Source organism: Brachyhypopomus gauderio, chromosome 4 (assembly GCF_052324685.1).
Source record: "Brachyhypopomus gauderio isolate BG-103 chromosome 4, BGAUD_0.2, whole genome shotgun sequence".
NCBI classification, from domain to species: domain Eukaryota; kingdom Metazoa; phylum Chordata; class Actinopteri; order Gymnotiformes; family Hypopomidae; genus Brachyhypopomus; species Brachyhypopomus gauderio.
Window position 1 is genome coordinate 26861626 of NC_135214.1, and position 22915 is coordinate 26884540.

General features: G+C 42.2%; 3 protein-coding genes across 5 annotated transcripts; 2 read left to right on the forward strand and 1 right to left on the reverse strand.

Annotated features, from left to right (window-relative positions):
• Window positions 1-527: 527 nt before the first annotated feature.
• On the forward strand, window positions 528-2754 carry naif1 (nuclear apoptosis inducing factor 1). 2 transcript variants are annotated; one of them, XM_077003429.1, is made up of 3 exons: window positions 528-1134; window positions 1569-1616; window positions 1797-2754. In XM_077003429.1, the coding sequence occupies exons 1-3, from the start codon at window positions 684-686 to the stop codon at window positions 2267-2269; spliced, it is 972 nt and encodes a 323-aa protein (XP_076859544.1). In that variant the 5' UTR covers window positions 528-683; the 3' UTR covers window positions 2270-2754. The 2 variants fall into 2 exon arrangements, with proteins under 2 accessions (XP_076859544.1, XP_076859543.1); XM_077003428.1 differs by having other exon boundaries at window positions 529-1134; window positions 1794-2754.
• A 739-nt stretch (window positions 2755-3493) lies between these two features.
• Window positions 3494-19888, forward strand: eeig1a (estrogen-induced osteoclastogenesis regulator 1a). The gene is made up of 12 exons (XM_077003430.1): window positions 3494-3788; window positions 3902-4253; window positions 11862-11982; window positions 12239-12268; window positions 14389-14505; window positions 14695-14741; window positions 14911-15044; window positions 15232-15336; window positions 15529-15697; window positions 17006-17127; window positions 17306-17375; window positions 17588-19888. Exons 2-12 carry the CDS (start codon window positions 4108-4110, stop codon window positions 17631-17633), a joined length of 1107 nt encoding a protein of 368 aa, XP_076859545.1. The 5' UTR covers window positions 3494-3788; window positions 3902-4107; the 3' UTR covers window positions 17634-19888.
• LOC143512766 (uncharacterized) lies at window positions 19880-21766 on the reverse strand. Of its 2 annotated transcripts, XM_077003433.1 has the most exons (5): window positions 21379-21766; window positions 20982-21282; window positions 20766-20866; window positions 20380-20595; window positions 19880-20279 (listed from the first exon to the last, which is right to left on the reverse strand). In XM_077003433.1, exons 2-5 carry the CDS (start codon window positions 21182-21184, stop codon window positions 20131-20133), a joined length of 669 nt encoding a protein of 222 aa, XP_076859548.1. In that variant the 5' UTR covers window positions 21185-21282; window positions 21379-21766; the 3' UTR covers window positions 19880-20130. The 2 variants fall into 2 exon arrangements, with proteins under 2 accessions (XP_076859548.1, XP_076859546.1); XM_077003431.1 differs by having other exon boundaries at window positions 20982-21766.
• Between the last annotated feature and the right edge of the window lie 1149 nt (window positions 21767-22915).

The window sequence follows — 22915 nt, forward strand, 5'->3', positions numbered from 1 at the left end:
AACACTGCATTGTTTCAGACAAGAACACTACGAGTACTAAGCCCTCTTGATTTTACATTCACGTAAAATTCAAATGTAGGTCTATCTGATTTTTCTAAGTAGTTTAGAAAAGTAGTTAATGTTGTCATTCAAACATTCACTTAATTAATTTCAAATAACCTTTGGTAACTGACAATTACCCTCTGCTTAATCAGGGTAACAAAACTACTATAAGAATAAAGCACATATCTGTAAATTAGGTTTATCATAACAAGGGATGCTCTAAAGAAACATCCATCAATTGTGAGAAATTAAGCAGTACCAACATTTCTTGTGCTCTGAATGTAAAGCAAGAGCCAATTGTTGCGAGTACTGCTATGTATTATCAAAGCGCTCCCTCGTGTGGTATAACTGAGTAGCCGTACGTTCTAAAAGCTCACCTTCAACCGCCAAAGTCAGGCTTGAGTGAATGTTAGTTAAGCCAATAATAGTAGGGATCGTGACGTTAGCTAAACGCCTCAGCAAATAACAATTCACATCACACAAATGGGCGGGCTTTCGGCCATTACGGACGCAAACGTTGTTGTTGGAAGAAGAAGTCGATTCAAGAAGCCATTACGTTGCGCAGTTCAATCAAGAAAAACTTACTATTTTTACGTATTCTACGCAATTTTATACTTTTCTCAAGTCATATTTAAAATATAATGGCATCCCAGGCAAAAAAGAGAAAAATGAATTTCTCGGAAAGAGAAGTTGAAATAATCGTGGAGGAGATGGAAAAGCAAAAACACATTTTGGTTAACCACTTCAACGCTGGAGTAACTCACATCACTAAAAATAACGCGTGGATGGAGATACTGAAACGCGTTAACGCGGTCACAAACTGCCAGCGCGAACTCGCAGAGGTGAAAAAGAAATGGTCCGATTTAAAGACCGAGGTTCGTCGGAAGGTGGCCCAAGCTCGCGCGGCGATGGAAGGGACCGGGGACTGCACCACAGTTCCAGTCATTTTGACTGCTATGCAACAACGAATTTGTAATCTACTGGGAGAAGCCACCATCATCAGCCTGCCCGCCGGAGAGGCTGGGGAGGCTAGCGCAGAGATTACAGTGCCTGTGCCTATTAGCTCGGCTACCACGGTTACTCTAACGCAAAGTAAGTCAGTGGCGTTGGCGTAGCGTGACTTAGCGGGAGAAACAATGCGCCTAAATTTAACACTTGAGTAACCTAGTACCAGTGCTATATATATATATATATATATATATATATATATATATATATATATATATATATATATATATATATATATATATATATATATATATATATATATCTCAGAAATTGTAGTGCATCACATAACATTTCCAGACGAACTGGGCGTTTCTGACAGAGGACCTTCATCAGATGTGCAAAGCAAGTACATTTATTCTAAGAGATACTCAAAGAAACTGGAATGGGTAACCAATGTTGTCCACCCATGCATTACAGAAATTCAGTATAGTGGGAAGGTATAAACAACAAGAAAGAGTGAGAAACAAATGCACATATAAGAAATAAATATATAATGCTTGTCTTTCTCTGTTTAATAGGTATTCAGTCAGCACCAGGTACAACTTGTGAAATAAAAACTCTAGAAGGTAAACCTTTTTATGCCCCAATTTCTGGCTTATGATGCATGACAAACAAAGATATAGAAGTAACATTGGTGTTTTCCAATGACAGCAATTATTATAAGACTAGACTTCTCAATGTTCTCCATGACAATCCAGCGTTACTAAATGAATAGCGTGGTTGCACTTCTGTGTGTATTACAGCAGCAGAGACAGCCTACCACACACTTGAGGAGGGCATGGTGGAATACTGCACCACGGAGACCCCTGTCACCGTGACTACAGAAGCGCCCGTGGAGATGCTGGCGGCGCAGGCGGAGTGCTCGGTGAAACCCCAGGAGCTGAAGAGCCGCATCGCCCTCAACTCGGCCAAACTGCTGCAGGAGCAGCGTGTCACCAACCTGCACGTACGCGAGATCGCCCAGCACCTGGAGAACCAGAACGACCTTCTCCAGATGATCCGCCGCTCGCAGGAGGCCCAGGCCTGCGCCCAGGAGAGACAGGCTCAAGCCCTGGAGGGCACGCAGGCCGCCCTGCTGGCCCTCATCCAGATGTTCAGACCCGCGCTGAAGGACTTGAGGAAGTTCCTGCAAAATGCAAATAGTGCGACCATGGGGGTTGCCGTGGAGACTGGGGAGGGTGCGGCCAGTATGCAACAGCAAGCCGAAGACGGGCAATAGACTGGAATTGGTTTTATGTATGTTCCAAGAGGAGTGAATGGAGTGTATGTGTGTGTGTGTGTGTGTGTGTGTGTGTGTGTTTGTTTGCTGGAGTGTGAGAGTATGATTGAGACTATTGTAAGTTATGTTGTCCCTAAGACTGTATTTTATGTTATGCAAGTACATAGTGCCTCAAACAGTTTGTGTTTGTGCGTACTTGTGTGTGTGTGGATGTGTAATGAGTTTAGTTTGTTGTGGTTTGATTTGTTTAATTTTACATAAGTGGCCAATGTACATTCAATTTGAAATTCCATGATTTTGCATACAGTGTGCATTTTATTGTTTTTCAGCATGTGTTTAGTTTAGTCCACTATGTGGCCAAAGTTGCATTTATCATACATTTTTTTGCCTGACAAAATAAGATGCCTATAGTTTGTAATGGCATATGCCATTACACATCTATAGACAGGATGAAAAAATGAATAAACCAGTGACTTGAATTTTTACTAATAGTATGTACAGCTGAATGTACTGTTGACCCAAATGTACAGTTACTTCATTAGAAGACATTTGGCTTACCATTAACTGCATCATATACATCCAATACACCAACGCTTAAAACAACTAGCCTTTTAAAATGATGACGCCACGATAGACATGCGGGGTAACTGTAGCAGTTTTTTACTAATGTACACATTAATTCAACTAGAAATTGAACACATTAAAATATTTAAAGACGTTATCTCTGTGCATGCTAGCGATGAACATGTACGTAATACAAGCCGACGTGTGCTAACACGTTTTGCAAAATTGGAGGCTATTTACACCACCAGAGGGAGACGTATTGGGTGGCAGTGGAATAAATTTTGTGATAACATTTCATACGAATCATACATAACAATAATGTTTTATGATGACGACATTGCTACTTTTTCTGCTTTTCTGCTACTTTTTAACTGCAGATACATTGTATGTATTTGGTTGCAATACATCTTCGATATCTAAGCAGTGTTCAGTTGATTAGTAGGCTGAGTAGGCTAACTAACTTAATACATTAGTTAAATTAGGTTTAATAGCACTTAAAATTTGTAATCACAGCATCTCTTTATATAGGCAGTTTTCATTTGGTTTGGCGTGTGACAGTCGTTTATAATATCCACGGAATAAGTGATTTTCTGCATGGGAAAGTCCTGCCTTGCCCCCATGCCAGTGTTGACACCTCCTCTGAGGCGGGCCTTAGTCGCTTTGTCCTTCTGGAAAGTGAGAAGTGGTGAAGTCGCTACATTCTGGCACGCGGTGATATGAGCGTTTTCTTTACAATATGCCTAAACACTGGAATTATGAAGTTAGGGAAATCATTTGGAGATCTTTCTCTTAGTACATAAAGTATCGGGAGTTCGGAGGTGCCCGAGAGTAGAAAGGTTTTATTTGTTATAAAGAAAACATTTGAGAATCTCCGATAGTAAATACTGAAGTTGGATAAACCGAATTTTGTCCATTTTCTCTGACAGGGTGAATGATTGAGGCGGATAAACAGCTGGTACGTACAGAGAGAATCTGAGAAATGTTGTTTAGTAGTTGTGTGCACACAGCCTTGTGCAGCTGTAAGAAGCGGAGTTAAACGTTTACGCTGATTTGTATTTTTTCTTTCAGATACTAACTGAACGTCGTTGGCTAGATGCTTATTGAAAAAGAAAACCTCAAAATTAAACACACCCCCCAGTTGAACAAATGGACAATATTCCTTAATCGCGACAAATAATGGGTTTACCCTGAAGTTGCTTTTCCGATTACACTTTGGACAAACCCGTCGTCTTCAGACACAAGGAATAGACTTGTCTATTCGCTATCTTCAGTCGATGGCGTTTTTAGTCAAGAAAAAGAAATTTAAATTTCAGACACAGTTTACGCTGGAGGAATTGACAGCAGTGCCTTTTGTAAACGGAGTGCTCTTCTGCAAGATCAGATTGCTGGATGGGGGAGACTTTGCCACATCATCTTCTAGGTAAAACCTTTAACATATTTCAGTCATTAAATGATCTAACCCACTGTTTTCAAACTAGACCCATGTCTGTTTATTGTAAAGGTGCCCCCCCATGTTTATAAGCGTTTGGAAGCTGTCAGATAACTTTGTATTAAAACATGTGAGTTATTCATTGATGATAATTCTATAAGTTATACATAAACGATGTTCCAGAAATCAAGCAGAAAGCATTTGGATGCTGCAGTTTTCAGCAAAGCACATAAAATTTGTAAAAGCATGATCCTGTAAACGAAAAGGCTAAATGAGAGAATACGACACGTGGACTGGTGAAAAGCAAGAGTGTTGTTTTTGCACACTCTCCTGTCCCTCACTCCTGTCCCTCACTCCTGTCCCTGTCCCACACAGTGAATAACAGGAAAGAGAGGGCAATCAGTCTGCTGTGCACGGGGGCTCTCCACAGTCTGTACCCATGTGCTTGTTGCTTCTGTATCGGGCAAGCCCACTGCAGTCGAAACCTCTTTGATGCATGTACTCACCTAGTCGCAACTGGTGTGTGTGTGTGTGTGTGAGTGAGAGAGAGGCAATAAATCTGGACATTGCCTGGCATGGTAAGTCACAGCTTTTTACAAGGGAAACTGTAATGCCACAGACACAGTTCAGTCCAATTCATACTGGGTCCGTGCCTGAGCTGGCTCGGGCTTTTCTAAAGAGGACACGGAGCTGGAACAGGGTCCTCGATTGTTGGAGGTCTCATTTTTCCTTCTTCCTCGTTGACATTCTCATTCAGGTCACACACGGCTATCATCTTCACTCGGCCTTCTTTCCCACATGCTGATTCACCTTTCGTAGCACAAGCAGCCTTTGTGTTGAAGTGCGTGCTGAAGGAGATGTGCGTGGAGTGGGAGATGTGCGTGGAGTGGGAGATGTGCGTGGAGTGGGAGATGTGCGTGGAGTGGGAGATGTGCGTGGAGTGGGAGATGTGCGTGGAGTGGGAGATGTGCGTGGAGTGGGAAGAAAGGGGCAGGGAGGTGGGGCGGAGACCATGGCTGAAGGGGCAGGGAGGTGGGGCGGAGACCATGGCTGAAGGGGCAGGGAGGTGGGGCAGAGACCATGGCTGAAGGGGCAGAGGGGGAAGTAACAGGACAGTGTCCACTAGACCGAAAATCAAACCATTTGTGTTGCAGGAGTTGATATTGAATCAGTGATGTATTCACACTGTCCGACTTCTTCTTCGATGTAGGTCAGAAGACATTACAAACCTACCTAGTTTGATCTTTTGCATGTTCCCATAAAACCTGTGCATAAGAGGACTATGCATAAGATAATGTAATTTGATTGGTTGGATTGCTCTTCAACATTAACAACCACAACTTTTTTGTGCTGGTATCATCGCTACACAAGCAAGTAAAATCAGGATGAAGGTGTTTAAGCCTTTGATCTTTCATGAAAATCCTCTTTTTATGCCACCATAAAGGTGCAGTTGCCTCCTCCTGCCTCTTTCAGGTGGGGACTGGTTTTAGTGAGCCATTACAGTGTCATGCTTTAAACTCAAGCTCAAGTTTTGTAAGTGTTGCAACATTCAAGCTGAAATCAAGGAGATTAAAAAGAGGTATGCCTGTTGCTGGAGAGAAGTGTGATGCAGAGAAGGGGTTTAGAGGAGAGCAGGCCATGCGTGTTCGGCTTGATACGGCTTCAGTAGATAAGAGGCGTCATCTCTTGCACTCTGGAGCAGAGAGGAACTGTGCTTTTATACTCCTGTGTGACGAGAATACAGTCAGATTTGTTTTGAGGACCCCCTCCACCCCAGATAGAAGTTAGTGTTGTAGAACTCTGAAACATTCCGCAAGTCAACTGCTCTTTGATCAAACTGATCCAGGGTTTGTTTCCTACTTGCCAAATTATTTCACATGCTGTGTTCTGAGTTCCAGAATACAGGTGAGTACTTTTCAGAATGTCTAAGCCACTGGCAAATCCAAAGCCTGCAAGATTTGGTATGCAGAATAAAAACAGCAGTCTCATAAATAGTGTGACCACGCTAAAGAGACACTTTCTGTGTGTGCGGTAGGCGGGTGTGTCCTGAGAGGGGTTTAAGTAAGCTTCTATTGCTTGGAGCAGTCCTGAAAGAGACTGTTCACATTCAGTTTAGCTGAGTTGTTCGTTAAAGGTATCCTACAGCACCCCTATGACTTTCTCATTCCTAAGCAGGGAAGCATTCAAGACATATTAAGGGATTTGACTGTGAATTCTGATTTCAGTTTTACATGCGAGAATGCACAATGCTGTAGTTAGAAACCAGCTGCTCTGGAGATATTTTATATGGAATGTGTTGATGCAGATAATTTGTAATAATTTGTGATTTTCTTCCAAATCAACTCTAGCAGCTATGGCTTTCTAAATGAACTCATCATAGATTAGGTACACTGAGATTACAGGATGATATGAAAGGTTTAATGTTTAGTGAGAGAGGTTTTACGTAATATGAGAGGTTTTATCTGCATGTCTGTGCCCCAGTGTTTGTTTAAATACAAATATGAGAAGGAAACTGCATGAATTCTTAGGTGCATAAAGCTATCAATTATATTATGAGAGAAATTCTTTATATGTGGCTGGGTTCCACACCCAAAATTGCATGGATATTTAAGACATAACCAAGAAAAAAAATGTCCTCCAGACTTGGCTACACAGTTATCATTTGTAACCTGTATTTTTCTAACTAGTAGGTTGTGGTAGGAGTGTGTTTCGAGGGCCTTTGGGTTAAGCCAGAAATAGTTCAGTTTATTCTGTAACTCCTCTACAAAGTGGGCACATGGCACCCCAGCCATTTTCCTGCTGCTCAAAACTCAATGTGCTTTTAATTAAAGCATGTTTCAAACATGAAAGAGTTCAACAAAAAAAAAAAAAACTTGATCCTTGGTTTCTTGTTGTTTCATTCTGATTGAAATTTTTTTTTACCTCTGTCTCTGCTTATTCTAAAAATATAAATCTACACAATTTACATTTGTAAATGTTATTTTTTATTAACATTGTTTTTAGTTATATTAATTAGTAAATTAGAGTTTAGGCTGAGAGAACTACATTGGAAATCGTTGCCTGAGCACACCAGACATATGCAGGAAGGGCAGAGTGCTTCAACAGGCTTGTAGTTTGATTCCCACGCAGTCCTTTGTACTCTGCCTCCTAGGCCTGTGTATATGCTTATAAAGGTACAAGCTTACAGAGCCTTATGAAAACCTGTTATGAAGCTTTTTAGGAGTACATTAGCCCATTCATGTCGTTTTCTCTCTCTTAATCCAAAAGACAAAGCAAAAACTGCATATGTCCTATAGAAGAGTGAAATGGGTAATCCACTTTTAATGTGTGCCTCATATAATCCGTGTTTGTGCTTATTGTGCAAGGATCTTCTGGGATCTGCTCTGGGGAACATTCCACTCGCCAGCTTTTCTTCCCATTTTCCGTATTAGATTTGCCATCTGCATGACAACCTCACGGGTGTCACACTGCGGACATTGTCCATGCGGCTTTCCCTCTTCCTTGGAGCACTGTCCACTGTCTGCTTGTTGTCTGTACAGCTCATCTGCGTAACGATGCTTTTCACCACCAAGATCAGAGCAGTATCTATGGAAAGAAAGGCTGCAAGAAAGTTCTTCTGAAAATGTACAACTCCTCTACTGCGATCAGACTGCATGACAAAGTGCCCAAACTTATAGTCCATCGCCAACAGGCCTGAGTTCTTTTTCAAAAGGTGCTATCCGAGCAAAGCGATCAAGTCACTTGCGCTATGAAGGATTGTCTTCCTTGAATGATATAAATCCAGAGTTGTGCAGAGTGTTGCGGATGGGAGCCTGAGGTTCTGTCTCGTAGGGACAGGCTGTGCAGGGTTTGGATAGTTAATGATGATGTGTGACTTTTATTTTGTAAATTCATAATTCATAAATAAGAACTGTAATATATATGCAAGGCTATACTGCAAATATATGTAAATGTGTGTCTTTGTGACATCACAGACACTGATTTAGAATGCGCTGATTGAAGCTTTAAGAATATGTTACTTCAAAATCCTTCCATGCTGGGGTGCTCTTTAGAGACACGTAGAGCAGCTCTCCATGTACTCCTGACTCCATGGCTCAAAGTTTGTGTTACCACTTAAGTAAAAACTTGTGGTGATTTTACACACTGTCTTCTTGATGCATAACACGTGGCCTGATTAGGCCTGCTTCCTGTCTAGGATCAGATGTGGCCCTTGTACTGCAACCGTCTGGGGTGAATCGGGCAAGGAGTCCAGTGGTTCGGCACTTTGCCTGGGTGCATGTACACAACTGCTTTCCCCCATGCTCTACAGAGTCAAATGGGTTCTGGCATGCAAGAGATAGAGGAAAGAGTGAGGGCTCAGCACAGCATTCGGGATTAAACCCTGGTTACATAATTCCACCAATTACATTTGGAGGAAGTGTTTACTGGAAAAGGGGTGTATTAAGGTTTTACATATACATAATTCGATATATGCTTTTGTCCAGAGTGAGTTAAAGAAGTCTTTGGAGTCTCCATCAAAACCTTATCTTCTTTGGGGTTATTTTAGTTTATCTTAAAGATAAGGTATTTTTGGTTTGGAATTAGAAGACTGTATTTTCACAGTTCACGTACACACAGAGTTGATGGTGTGACTAACATCTGCAACTACGCAACCACAGAAAGGAATCATTTGGCACAAATATATAGTAAATAATTCATCACTAACCTCATCACACAACCAAAGGCTTTTTATCCACTGTGCTCTCTGTACAGCTCGAGGGAACTGTGCTACACAAGCGGAGAGTTCACCACACTTTGCTCCGGGAGGAGCTTGCATAGGGCGGCCCAGGCTGAGGTAATGGGGCCTGTTTGGAGGTCATCACTTTGGCAGAGGGAATGTTGATCTACCCGCTGTCAGGCTTTGACACGCATCGGCTGGGGAACTCTGGCATGGTGTTGCCTGGTGGGCCGGGAACGAGCGTCCTGTTCGGCTCGCCGCCGACTGAGTCATCTGAGAGGTCCCAGGGCGGCGGCTTTACGCAACTCAGCTGGACATACAGTGCTTGAAGCTTTTTTTTTTTTTTTTTTTTTACTTGAGCAGATGATTCCAAGCTGCTACAACTGATGTTTGGCTTCATTTACAGTTTGTAGTGATTTGTTTCTTCTTTCTTTGTTTTTTTTTAAGTCATGAGCATAAATCTCTATTTCACTTGGGCTGACTGCTGTGGTACTGTAATTCATGCAAAGCTGTCTGAGTTTTCTGGTTGTCTGAATTTTCTGGTTGCTCTTGTCATACCAACAGTCTGAGGGAGCGGGTCAGTCTGATTCTTCTGCGGTTCTCCTTTAAGCATTTAATCGAACCTTCAGCCCTCTACAATACGGGCTTCACAGTTTAGGGCTGTGTTATCTGCAGTGTTCTACATAGTGTTGCAGCGAAACCTCCTCCTCCCTCTCCTGCTCAGGCTGTGGAATACGCTTCAAACACTCATTTAGTTTGCATCCAGCCAGCTTGTCGGGGGAGCCCTTTGTACACAACTGAACTGCCCCAAGTCTTTGGACAATCGGCCTATTGAAGGGTCTGCGATTAGGTTTGCTTTTAGCCACAGAGGAAGAACACTGAGCCGAAGGATAAAAAATAAGCTCATGTGTTACATATATTTATATATATATATAATTTTGTTTTTGGCTGTAGGATAAGGTTGCAGAAAGGAGCATTGTCGAATAAATATATGAACATTCCTTGCTGAAGCATATTATGTGGGCTGCTAAAAATAATAGCTGCTTCAGCTGCTTGAAACAACAGTCATTCAGAAACTGAGTCAAACTGTTGTTCTTTGGTTCGTAGGCACAAGTTCTACATGTGTTTGAATCTGTTTACCTCCAATGTTTGCTTCACCAACAACGTTGTTCCCACTTCACACTCATTACACTCGTAAGCATGGCACGTATGGTTGCTGTATGGTGCAATACACCAGAATGTTTAATGAAGTGTTCCAGAACACACAGTATAACGGAGAACGGAGGGTAGTGTAGGCTGGACAAGCATGTGAACTTTAAAGGTGTTATTGTTGCCCGGGACAATGATTAGCTCTCTTTGTCCTTTGGCCTCCTGCCTGCTCTACTCCTCTCACTCCCTGCTCAGTGCTGGGAGGGTCGCCACAGACGTGGCCCGTTTGCAGTTTCTAGGGCAATGGTAACAAAGCATGTTTGGCTCCTGGAATGCAAGTGAAGAATGTGTGTGTGTGTGTGGAGGGTGACGAACTGAAGGAGAGCGAACGATTAGAGCTCGCCAGCTCGAACAACGAGAGCTCGGTGATGAGTGCCAGGCGATACCCGAGGCTAATGTCCGCCGGGCCTCAGCGGTGGAGCGGGGAGTGAACGCTGCTTCCTGAGCGTGTGCACTGTTGTTTCGCACAGATCAAAGAAGTGCAGTGTGCTGGATTAGGAAAGTGTGTTTCTACGAGGCAGAGCTTGATGTCTCTGGGCGAACTGTGGTCCTGCGCCACTGTCTGCAGCCTGTACACAAATGTGGAAGGAATTATGAACAGATGCCCAGATTGGCAGTAAGCCATCTTAAAATGTTATAACCTGTTTGTCTCAGGCCGTGTTGCATTTGTCCCTTTATATTCACTCGAGTGGACCAGTTTTGGGAACTGCTGTGGTCATATAGACTTTAAGGCCTTTTTATTAGCTGAAGTCATGTGAATTTATAATGAACACCTGACCAAGCACTTCCCCAAAGCGAAGGGTGTATTATTCCAAAGCTGGTATGGATTACCATGATTTAAATCCAGCATTGTGAAAAGCAGAGTTCTTCCTGGTTTCTCACAATGAAAGTCACACAGTGAATGAGTAATAAAAGGCGAAATAAAATGTCGATATTGCTTGTGCTCTTAAATCGTACTCTTGCTGCTGGTTAGAGGTTTGGCTCTTTGCAGGGTTGTCAATGGTTCAACAGTGCTGCACTCCATAGAGCAGTGTGTTCTGTTGTATTAATAGCTGTTTATTTGCATAGCAGATGGCCAGAGCCTCATGCATATTCAGTGTATGGCTCTTTACTGAATGTTCCCTCATAGTTCTCTTTCTATTTTCTGTGGTGTGTGTGTGTGTGTGTATTTCTGTGTATGCGTGTGAGCTAGAAAAAGTGAATATGTTAAACCTTGCATGAATGTGCAGTGCACATGTGCATGCTTTAATTTGAAGGGTGGCTGAATCACAATGAAAAGACGAGCTCTTTTATTTTGTGGAGCAACCTTCTTGGATTGCTGTCTGAAGTGAATGGAGGTGGTAATGAACCAATGAACAGTCAGCAAATGTGTGACATGTGCAACATTTCTCATCATGAGATGCTGAGCGGAATCTTTTGCATGAAATGGGTTATTAAAAGTTGGAGCAGCTGGTAGATCAGGTCTCCCACCTTCCTTCAAACATCTGCCCTCTGAGGTTATGAATTGGCGAGGTTAAGCAAATATTCATCTTTAATGTGTAGTTAGCCATAATAAATAGCTACACAGCTTGAGACATCAGAAATGAACATGGTTTCAAGCCAAAAACAGCATATGGATAAATGACACATCCTTTTAAAACAGCACTCTCCCCTACTCTCACCCTCTCCTGTAGAGAGGAGGTTCGGGAGAACTCTGTCCGTTGGAAGAAGCGGTTCTCTTTCGTGTGCAAGATGAGCGCCAACCCCAATACTGGGATCCTGGACCCCTGCGTCTGCAGAGTCTCTGTGAGGAAGGTAAGTCTGTCCAGACCACTGATCATGAGACAGCCGAACAGGCCTGAAGCAGTGTATAAACTATGCTGGATGTGAGATTTGAAAGGCAAGTCTTAGTTTTGTGCATTGAGAATGGAGCTCTACTCAAATCTGGTTTTAAAAACATTGTGGTTCGAAGAAGGGTGAAGTTTGTGGAAGTGAGCTGAAGTAAACATTTATGTGCTCTGCCTGTATCTCCCGGTCACTGACTCTTCCACTTATCCTGTTTTTATTTCAGGAACTCAAAGGAGGAAAAGCATATTCAAAGGTACGAGAATTCTTCCATAACACACCCTGTTACATATAATCCATAACTGCCTTATGGTAAACGTCAACGTGCACTTCTTTACTGTGTTGACATCTGTGCCATCAACATGTAGTACAAGCTAAAATTGTACTTAACATGTGTGGTGCTGGCTTACACGTGTTGTGTGGTGAAAATAGGTACAGCCCAACTGACACTGTGGTGTCAACTGTCAAAGTAGACGTAAGAGCAATCATTGCCTATATGTGTAAAAATTCTAGCTAGTAACTAGCGTGAGAACAAGTTAGCGTCAGGTTATACATGAGTCACGAGATTCAGCCCAACAATCCGATGCCATGGTCATCTGATTTAGAGTCTTCGGACATGTGACAACCCTTATATAAGCATCCATGATTGCTTTTCAAGGAAAGAATGAGCACTGTAGGGCAGAAGATCCTGAATGTGCCCTGAATGGGGCAAAGGTGGGAAAGTGGCGTTCTAGTCACTGAATGGAGCCTTCCTTTTGTTTGTTCTCTCCAGGCTATGTTTGGATTTCCCTAAGATAAAAATAACCCGGCCCCTCATCAGATGGCCTCTTTAAAATAAGGCGTCTGGAAGCAGAAAGTGCTCTGAGGGGTCAGGTGACTTGGAGAACGTACAATAAGTCAACAGGATACGTGACTAAACGTTACACCAGAAAACATTCCTGCTACACTATAGCATCCTTGGCATTTGTGTGTAGAAGAAAAGAAGGAGATGATGCGGTAGACGGGGCGCCGGCAGTCACATCACACCGTGTGTTGTCCTGTTGATGAAGAAGTGTACGCTTTCCAGTAAGGTCCGATTTAAATATGAGTTCTGCGGAAGAGTGCGTTCAGAGAACGGGAAATGAGAGGAGAGTTGGAGGCTCATGTAAGATGGCTGTCTGCCTTTTGACAGCCGCCAAGGAGCTTTGGCTGTGGAGGGGTGTCTGGAAAACGTTAAGTTTCCCAGCAGAACTTATTCATCGTTGCTGCGGTCTTCCCTTTTTGTTTATATCCTGGCTCATAATTTCCAAATTGAATTGTGTGAAATTGTACAGTGGACCTGGGGTTGGGGAAACGGTTACATGTTTATTTTTTGTCATGACTTTGGCTCTGTTACTGAGACAAATTTGATTTGAAATTAAACAACGACCAAAAAAATGCAGATGGTCAGCTTTAATTCTGAAGTATTTACACCTGTACTGCGCGAACCTTACAGAAATCACAGCTCCTTTTACACAGTGCTTTCCCATTTCAGAGGGTCATCAGTATAGTAATCAACATATAAAAAGAACTAAGATTTAGTTTTAGGGCAGTGACTCCTAAATGGTTCATGTAACGTACTTGTAAATACCTTCAAATGAAGGATAACTCTGCATTATAATCTCATGTGTCACTGTTTTTTTCAAATTAATATGGATGTGATGAATATTGTGATGTGCTCTAGTCTGCTGTAGTCTGTTACATTTTGCATGCAAGACTGGGTCTCTGTTTTGTTAAGTCTTGTAAGGGCAGGGTCATTTTGTGTTTTTTTTTTTCTTTACAATGTTTTCATTTTGAGAACCAATTGAGAATTGAGCTTTTACTTTTTAGATCCACCAAAATACCACCACAAATGACCTTATTTCAAAAGTGCTTAAGTGAAAAAATGTGAAAGTCTCTAATTTATTACGAATTGTTAAGTCATGATTTCACAACGCTAACTTCACTCTATTGCTAAGTTCATAATATGCAATAAGACAGGAAACTGACAGTGCGAACATCCTGGCAGTGAAAATGAGCGGATGTAGTTTCTGGAGACCCTGTAATCAGTCAGAATATCCGGGAAGAATGAGTTCTGTCTAGTCAGCATAGTGCCCCACACACGGAGGCGGCCTTCCCACACAGAACACCCTACACGTGCTATACTGCAAGTCTAGGTCCAGAGAAGCCTCAACTGTCTGCTCGGGTGGGGGAAAGCATGTCTGTTTTGTCTTGTGAGAATTGCTGCAATTACATTTTACACACACGTTTTAGAGTCACTTTTCTCCTTTGGAATGCTTGTATGGATTGGTGAGCGTGTCGAGCTTGGATAGATGCTCTGTCTTTCTACTAATTCCTGAATGTGGGTCCTCCCGTCAGCTGGGCTTTGCTGATCTGAACATGGCGGAGTTTGCTGGCTCAGGCTCCACTGTGCGCTGCTGCCTGCTCGAGGGCTACAACACCAAGAACACCCGACAAGACAACTCCATTTTAAAGGTGAGGGGACATGCAGGCGTCCTCTACCTCAACATCACCATCAGCTTTTTGTGTATCTTTGTGTTACGGCTTGATTTGCAGCTGTAAAAGCATGTGAGCAAATGTCAGTATTGTCAAGATTATAGAAGGTTCTCTACCTGTTAGCATTTAGTTTTCAGTTTAATTTATTTTCATATCTCTCTTCTTAAGGTCACCATTGGGATGACCCTCTTATCTGCAGACCCATGCTTTAAAACGTGAGTGAAGCTTCTTCTCCCACAGCAGAAAATTAAGATTTAGTGCCCTCTTTTGGTGAACAGTTAAACTGCAGCACAACTTTATGATCGTTGATCCTAAACATGCACTTTCACCACTCACTGTTGAGACGCTGCACTAACTGTATTTGTTTTTTCACTCTGCTCCCAGTCCCCCCAGTACCGCCAAGTCCATCTCTGTGCCCGGTCGCGAGCCCTCTCTTCAGCTGGACTGTAAGGGAGAGGGTACAGTTATGGGAGCTGCACCATGGCTAACCAAAACCAAAGGTTCCATCCTCAGCTCAGGTATGTTCAGGACATGCAAAGACCTCACAAGCAAGTATACCTTTACAAGAGCAGTTTGCATGTATACATTTTCACTCAATAGAGCAGGACAGGAGCACAATTTGTCAAATCAGTTCATCATGTAGCTTCATTGTGTTATGGTAGCTGTTTTCATGACCGTGTCTTTATCTGTTTTGGGATTGTTCAGGTCTGCCCGAGGAGGGTGACCAAAGTCGGTCCAGCCCAGACGAATCCTTCCACAATGGCCACTCGCGCAACTCCAGCTACGCTAGTCAACAAAGCAAGCTGTCAGGTCTGAAATAAAATTGTGTGTGACTGTGGGAATGATTGTTTAAAATACCAGTGCCGATACTTTGGTGGCTGTGTTGGAAAAACACACTACCATGCATCTGTTTCTGTCTGTTTTTTGTTTATTTTTTCTCTCAGTATTATGCACGAACTAGGTGTTTGTGTTTGTGTTTGTGTGTGTGTGTGGGGGGGGTAGGTTACAGCACAGAGCACTCTTGCTCGTCCAGCCTCTCGGACCTGACCCACCGCAGGAACACCTCCACGGGGAGCAGCGTGAGTGCGGACGCTCCGTCGGAAAGCGACAGTCGCCCCGAGAGGCCACAACGCCCCCCTCGCCCTCTGTTACCGTCCAGCAGACTCCTGAGGTACGTCCGAAGTAGAGGTCTGCGCGGGACTGCTTTTTTAATCCCGCTCCCGCCCGCTCCCGCTTGTTTTAGACCCGCTCCCGCCCGCTCCCGCCAAAAAATTGCTTGTTTTAATCCCGCTCCCGCCCGCACCTGCTTGTTTTAATCCCGCTCCCGCCCGCACCGGCCAAAAAATCGCTTGTTTTAATCCCGCACCCGCCCACCACATACACATTTCTGTCGCCCCCGCCCGCAATCCTAATATGAATTTAATTAATTAGATTTAGTACTTGAAATTTTCTTATGTATTTATTAAAACAGCAATATAGCGATTGATCACGCTGTCCCATTTCTTATCACAGTCCAAACACATCCCATTAGGTGACGTACACCAACACTTTCTGACATGTATCACAACAAGCCGATTTCCATTTCCATTAATTACAATGGAATATGACTTCCATACATCAGACTTTCCTGTAGTTGGCTTAATTGTGGTGTATTCGCCTGTTTTAATAGAATTTTCCACAGCTGAAACTGGTTGACCGTCTACAGCAGGGGTCGGCAACCTATGGCACGCGTGCCACCATTGGCACATCGAGGCATAGTCACTGGCACGCGACACGCTGGACCAGCATCAGCAAAAATATATATTTTAATATAAATTATTATATTAATGGATTATACTTTCGCGAGTGACCGTAGCGCGCGACTCCGCACGCACACCTCACGCGAACGGCGGAGGCGTTTAAACTTGGCGATCGATCGCGATATAATACTTTATGTGTCGATTTACACCTCCCCCCTCCTCGGTCAACAATTTAAACTCGCCGCCATAGTAGCACACTCATTGACTGGACATGTTAAAGTTGGCACTCCATGTCTCAAAGGTTGCCGACCCCTGGTCTACAGTCTCTGCCATTTCTGTATCAAAATGACAAAATGACGCACACTCCATGTTCACGTGATCAGTTGCTTAGCCAATATTTTGAATTAGTTTATTGCTTACTTACTGAATGATTAGTTGTTTTCGTCCTGTTCCTTATGCATGGAAATCATTGCGTTGTTATATTATAATTTTCTAGACTATTAATTTGCGGGATTTTTCTACATGTATATGCGGTCCCGCTCCCGCATCGCCTGGACTAATTCAACTCCCGCTCCCGCCAATAACAATTAAATTCTGTCCCGCGCCGCAAGATATTCTGTCGGGTCCCGCGGGACCCGCGGGATTACCGCGGGAGTGCAGACCTCTAGTCCGAAGCACCCGGCTGCTCGCACTCACCTAGGAAACCACGCGGGTTTTCTGACACTCCCGACCTCCTCCAGGAGGAAGCAGGACTCGATGGAGAGCCAGCCCACCTGGGTGAATGACACCCGCATCGATGCCGATGACATCGTGGAGAAGATAGTTCAGAGCCAGAACTTTGCTGATATCAGTAACAATGAAGGTAGGCAAAAAACAATCACCAGGCTCATGTCTAGAAATCATAATGATTTCATTCAACAAAATGTTGTGATGCTGCATGACCCAATCTTTTACGGCTCACCATCCCAACATCATAAAATCTTTCCTGTTGGTTTTCTCCTCTTTCTTTACTAATCACTTTTTTTAATTTCCTCATTTAGATAGCAACCTGAGGCTGTTTGTCAGTAAAGATGGGACCACTGCATTAAGTGGCATTCAGCTGGGAAACAGGTAAGCCAGAAATGCCAACACTGCACTAATATAGTTATAAATGTAGGAATAATTGAAGTATTGTAATGTTTTGTATTGTCAGTGTTGTATTAAGAATCAAACACTGCACCACCCTATAGTGTGACTGATGTCTGTACAAACCAGGCAAAGTCCTGTACTGCCCTCTGCTTGTCTCTTGATTAATTTTGTTTGTTGTTGTTGTTATTGTTTAGGGTCTCTGCTGGCGTGTATGAGCCAGTGGTCATTGAAAGCCACTAGAAGCACTAATGCTCTCCTGCTTGTCCTGCTTTGCATCCATTTCCTCTGCCACTAAAGACCCGAGGAAGAACATGGACTCCTGACTCCTGATCATTGTTTTTTTGGTTTGCTGATCTGCACTAGCGGAGGATGTGTGCCCGTGTGACACCTTCTACGGCTCACAGATGAATCCCAGCCATGGCTTTTAGTTGGCCTGTAGCCTGCTTGCTTAAGGTCTCCACCTCACATTCTCATAACTGCTTCGGTGCTGTTGCACAAGAGATAGTTTGAAGGGAACTGTGGAACTTGACACCGTCACTACAATATTGGAACCAAACTTGCTCTTTAAAGGCATAATCCACCACCACTGATGAGGTTCAAGGCCTGTGGCTCTGTCATTTTGTGTGTATGTGTGTGTTCTAAAACCCACATGTTTATATATATATATATATATATATATATATATATATATATATATATATATATATATATATATATATATATATATATATATATATATATTCATATTCAGAGCTGCTTCTTGAGTATGGCCCAGAGCTGTAAATGGCTCACAACACGGTTTGAGAACAGATTTGTCTTTCTAAGTTCTAATTAACCCCAGCCTCAAGCCCAGTTGGAGTAGATACACCATAGACTGTTTGCTAAGGTCTGCCCAGTGAAGAACACTAAATCACAGTTGTTACTATGATGCTGTTTGTTCATTTGGCATTAGATTTGTGTAGTTTTCCTGGAGTACCAGCTGGCCTGAGTACTGTGAGAGGATAAACGATAACCTGAAGTCAGTGAACCCTAGTTTCTCCTCTGTATCTCAGACCACAGGCATGTTCTGAACTGCCATGGTGTAGAGGAACACCAGTGTTATGTCTTATGCAGAGTGTTAACGTCTCTGCATACATCCATTCAGAGAATTCTTAGATTTATACAAACTTCTGTGTTGTTGATTCTTAAATGCGTCATGTTGAGTTTAACAACAACACCCATTGGCAGGATATTGCTGTGCCTAGCTCCCTGTCCTGTAAATGCACTTTACATCAAACACATTTCCAATAAAGGTCTATAACACACAAACAGGATGACCTATTAGAATTTCTGAGCTTTTTCTTTTGATATCCATTACTCTTTAAATGGCCTTTAAAAGCAGCACGGTCCAGTCGGACTGCAGACAACATTGAGAACTTGAGTATTCCTTTACTTTTTTTTTTCTTTGTCATTGTGTAAATGTCCCTTAGTGGGTAAAAAGAATGATAATTGGTCTTTTGTCTTGGTCTTTTCTGTGGATCTATACACTATGCAGCACCTTTGTCAAAATTGCTTTTTTTATGATACACTGAGCAATTTTAAAATAATTTAAATTTAAATTTCACCCAGCTTTTAAACCTGTTTCCCTTTTTTTCAAACAAGCTGGCAGTTCTTTTATGAAACACAACATACACTAAAAAGCCATTTTTGAGTTTGACTTCATTGTGTTGTACATTTGTACATCAAAAGGTTTATGTAAGCTGTTTTAAGGTCCAATATGTTTGAGGTTTGTTTTGAAAACTGTGACTTGCTTTTCATAGTGTATAGTGCTGTAATAATGGACTGACAGCTTTGGGAGTCCTCTTGACTGATCTGGCCATCGTACAGTTTATTTTAATGTAGGCATCATCAGTAGGCACTTCAGTCATTCAGTGATACTGGAAGTATCTGGAAGTAACTCGTAACATCATGACATAGTATAGTTGCTCTTATTATAAATGGCTGGATCTGGCCTTCTGACTTGTCATCAGTTAGGATGCATGAACAGGGAGACATGTCTTTAACAGTAGTAGCGTTCTTTGTTAGAATGTATCTTCTCTGGATGCTAAGCCTAATACTAGCTATTCATAATGGAATATCTTTATTTGCAGTGTTATTTAGTCCAAGACTTAGTTTTACTCTGTGAAACTGGCTCAGAGAAAACACATTTGGGTCTACTCTGGACTCCTCTGGTAAAATGATGTTCATTCATCCAGCACTACACACTGATTTTTTATTTTATTTTTTAAAGACTTTTATTCATTTTAACTCTTTCCTGCAAAGGGTTTAGAGCCATGCATGACCACACCATGTTCTCAACACATAAGCTAACATTTCTGTAACCTGTGTTAATGATAGATACATAACTTAAATGAAAGAGTTCTATCACTTGAAATTCACTTGTATTTCAATATAGGTATTTTTGTGAATCTCCGAAATATGTTTTTCATCAATAAAGTGAAATCTTTTTGCCAGCATGCTTCATGTTCTTGGATTTGCATTGGCAGTGTGATCAGTCACACAAAAATGTACATACTTTATTATTGTTTTTTTGTTGTTTTTTTTTTTAGCAAACTAACAACATAAATTAATTTTCTCCAAACCTAAATAAAATTCCATCCCAGAGCAGATAATCAGCTTTAAATATATTTAGTACAAATACCCCTTTTAGAATAAATCACCTCCCTCCCAGAGTCTAAAATATTTAGTTGGAGGACATTTACAGGGTGTCCTCCTTGTGTGAATAGTGTCTCTTGTGCCTGAGGCTGGGCTGGTCCGTAAGCTGGTAGCACAGCGTGCACCACATGCTGTCCTCCAGGGCGATCCGGACCCCACTGCTGGCTCTGAACGGCCTTAGGGCGCAGGAACCTATGGGAGTGAAGGGAGGGCGTTCACCATCAGAGAACACAGTCACTGGGTCACAACTAGTGTGGTTCCTGAGAAACTCTCATACAGGCTAGAAATTTACCCAGGACAAAGTAAGCCACAGCACTGAGGCAGAGAATGATGAGGAAGATTGTACCAGGCCCCACGTCCACTGGGGCGCAGGCGTTGGGGCAGGCGCAGGGGCTTTCCACCCAGATCTGTAGGGGAACGTCACCCTGGAATCTCTGGCTGTAGGAGACGGAGTGGTTGGGACTACAGTGGTAGTGCACTACAGTCTGAGCTTCGGTATAAGAGTGTGCTAGAAGAGGCGGAGATGTTATTAATTTACCTTCTACTGTCAGAAAACACAGAATGCATTATAGCATTTTCACTGAAAATATATGCAATGGTATACTCTTCTAATGTTTTTTTTAATCATACATGTAAATGTTCTATGCTTTTGTGAGCTAACATTAATGCATAACCTACCTGAATAGGTGACAGAGAGCGTCTTCATTGTATCACTGTAATTGAATTTATTGCCCTCGTGTCTTCCATAGTTCACATATTGATTTGTGTACTTTTTATTCCTATGAAAAAATGTTTACTCACGTTTCAGTTTTTACACCTTATACAAATAAACTTTTATTTTACTTGTATATGTTCTAATCAGTTATTTACAAGGAGTGAGGCATAAATACACACCTTACAATCAAACAGGCAGCCACGTCCGTGCAGTCTGTAACAGCAAAATCCTCGGGTTCTGAGAAAGGACGACATGGGCTGAAGGACACGAGCACCTCAGTGTCTCGCGACGCGTCTTGGAACGGCACGCGCTTGAAGCGTTCCAAGAACCCTTCCGTGTCTGCCAGCGATTGCAGATCAATAACTCCACTTCCGTCCCGCATGATGCATTTACAGTGGTTTACTTTAATACAGCCGCTCTTTCTCTTCCCAAATAATAACGGAACAGATGAAGGCGAGTGAGAAGACGCCACGGTTATTCCTAACGATAAAAAGTAAAAAGTAAACACTACTAATGCGTGTGCCATGGTAGTGTAGTACCAGTGAAAGCACGCCTGCTACAAATGAGATAACTTACTTCACGGCATAGTGACAGCTACACGCCATCGTCGAGAGGTGTGACTGTCAGATTCCTATGGTCCTTTCCAACAACCCAAATAATATTATCGAATATCCTTGAATTTAGCAGAAGAATATCTTTACGTATATACAATTCTTAAATATAAACTCTTTTATAAATGCTACATGACAACAAATCTGTCACTGACTACATTTCCGATTAGATCATTTTCATCGATTCGTCTTGTAATAAAAAAATTGACATTGCATACATGATTTTAGACACATATGTAAAACATAGAGACTCAATTTGCTTTGGGGTTACAGAATTTTAAGACACCAAATCAATAAACACACATATAAAAACTAAAATCAAAATACAAAATGTAACCACTCATTACGCATGTGTCGCCTGTGAAAAGGCGCCGTGTCCCCAGTCTGCCACCTGCTGGCTAGTAACTGGAATATAATTTTGAATTTTGTCAGTGTGATAAAGCAAGTTAGAAGCAGAACTTTGCATCCCCACTGCCAGTGATTCAAGAGAGAAAATGACAACGACACTCGCGTCTGTCTTCACAATGATTCACGCTGAAGGTATATAATATATATAATATATAATATATTATGGCAGTCCCTTGGGCCATAGCAAGATATTTTTGGTTCCAGCAAAGGCACAGAAGAATAAATTGGAGGAGTCATTCTTTTTTAAATGAACTAGGAGAAAACATGACCAGTAGAGATGTAGTCATGTGTAAGAGACGTTTGTCAAAAGTCATCTATGTCCAGATCAGAAGAGTGCTACAAGGTCTTATCATGTGGAGAGGGGAACTTGATAACCTTTACAAGAGGTCTCTCTTCAGTCAGTGTTTGGAGAAAACTTGGAGATCCCCGTCTGTGTTCTGACCTGATCTCAGATTCCCAGAAATGGGAATCCTCACACCTTTCACAACATCTTGTCCCACTGGTTACATACAAACCAAAAGTGTAGGATACCACCATATTGAGATAAATATCCCAAAAATGCTTTTTATGAAAGTCTATCTTGTAGCAGCACAGAGTTTTTAATGCTGTTTGATTGCAAGGAAACCAGATAAATGTCAGACAGCTGAGTCATTCACTGGGGATTTTGTGCAACCTTCCTGGGTTTCATTTGAACAGTATTGCAGATTCTTTGTAATCTAGTCTGAGGACTAGCTGAACTATAAGGCATCTTGAACAAAGGGCAAACATGATTTCTAATCTGGCACTACTATGAGTTGAAGGGTCACAGGAACAGAGGTTCATGAGGAAAGACATGGTCAACTATAAAGGACTAATTCTCCATTGTTATAATTGTACATTAACAATTTATGTAACTAAATGTTGCATTTTATAGCCAGTGTTTGAAAAAAAAAACTTTCAGTCACATAATGTGATCATCCACTACAATCTCTCTGAACCTTTTTATGTTCAATCCAACTTTCACAGTGTTCATGCGTAAGCATCATCTCATGATTTTATTGCGTAGACCTCACAATATTGTGACATTCCCCTTTAAGGAAGGGTGGGCGATTTAC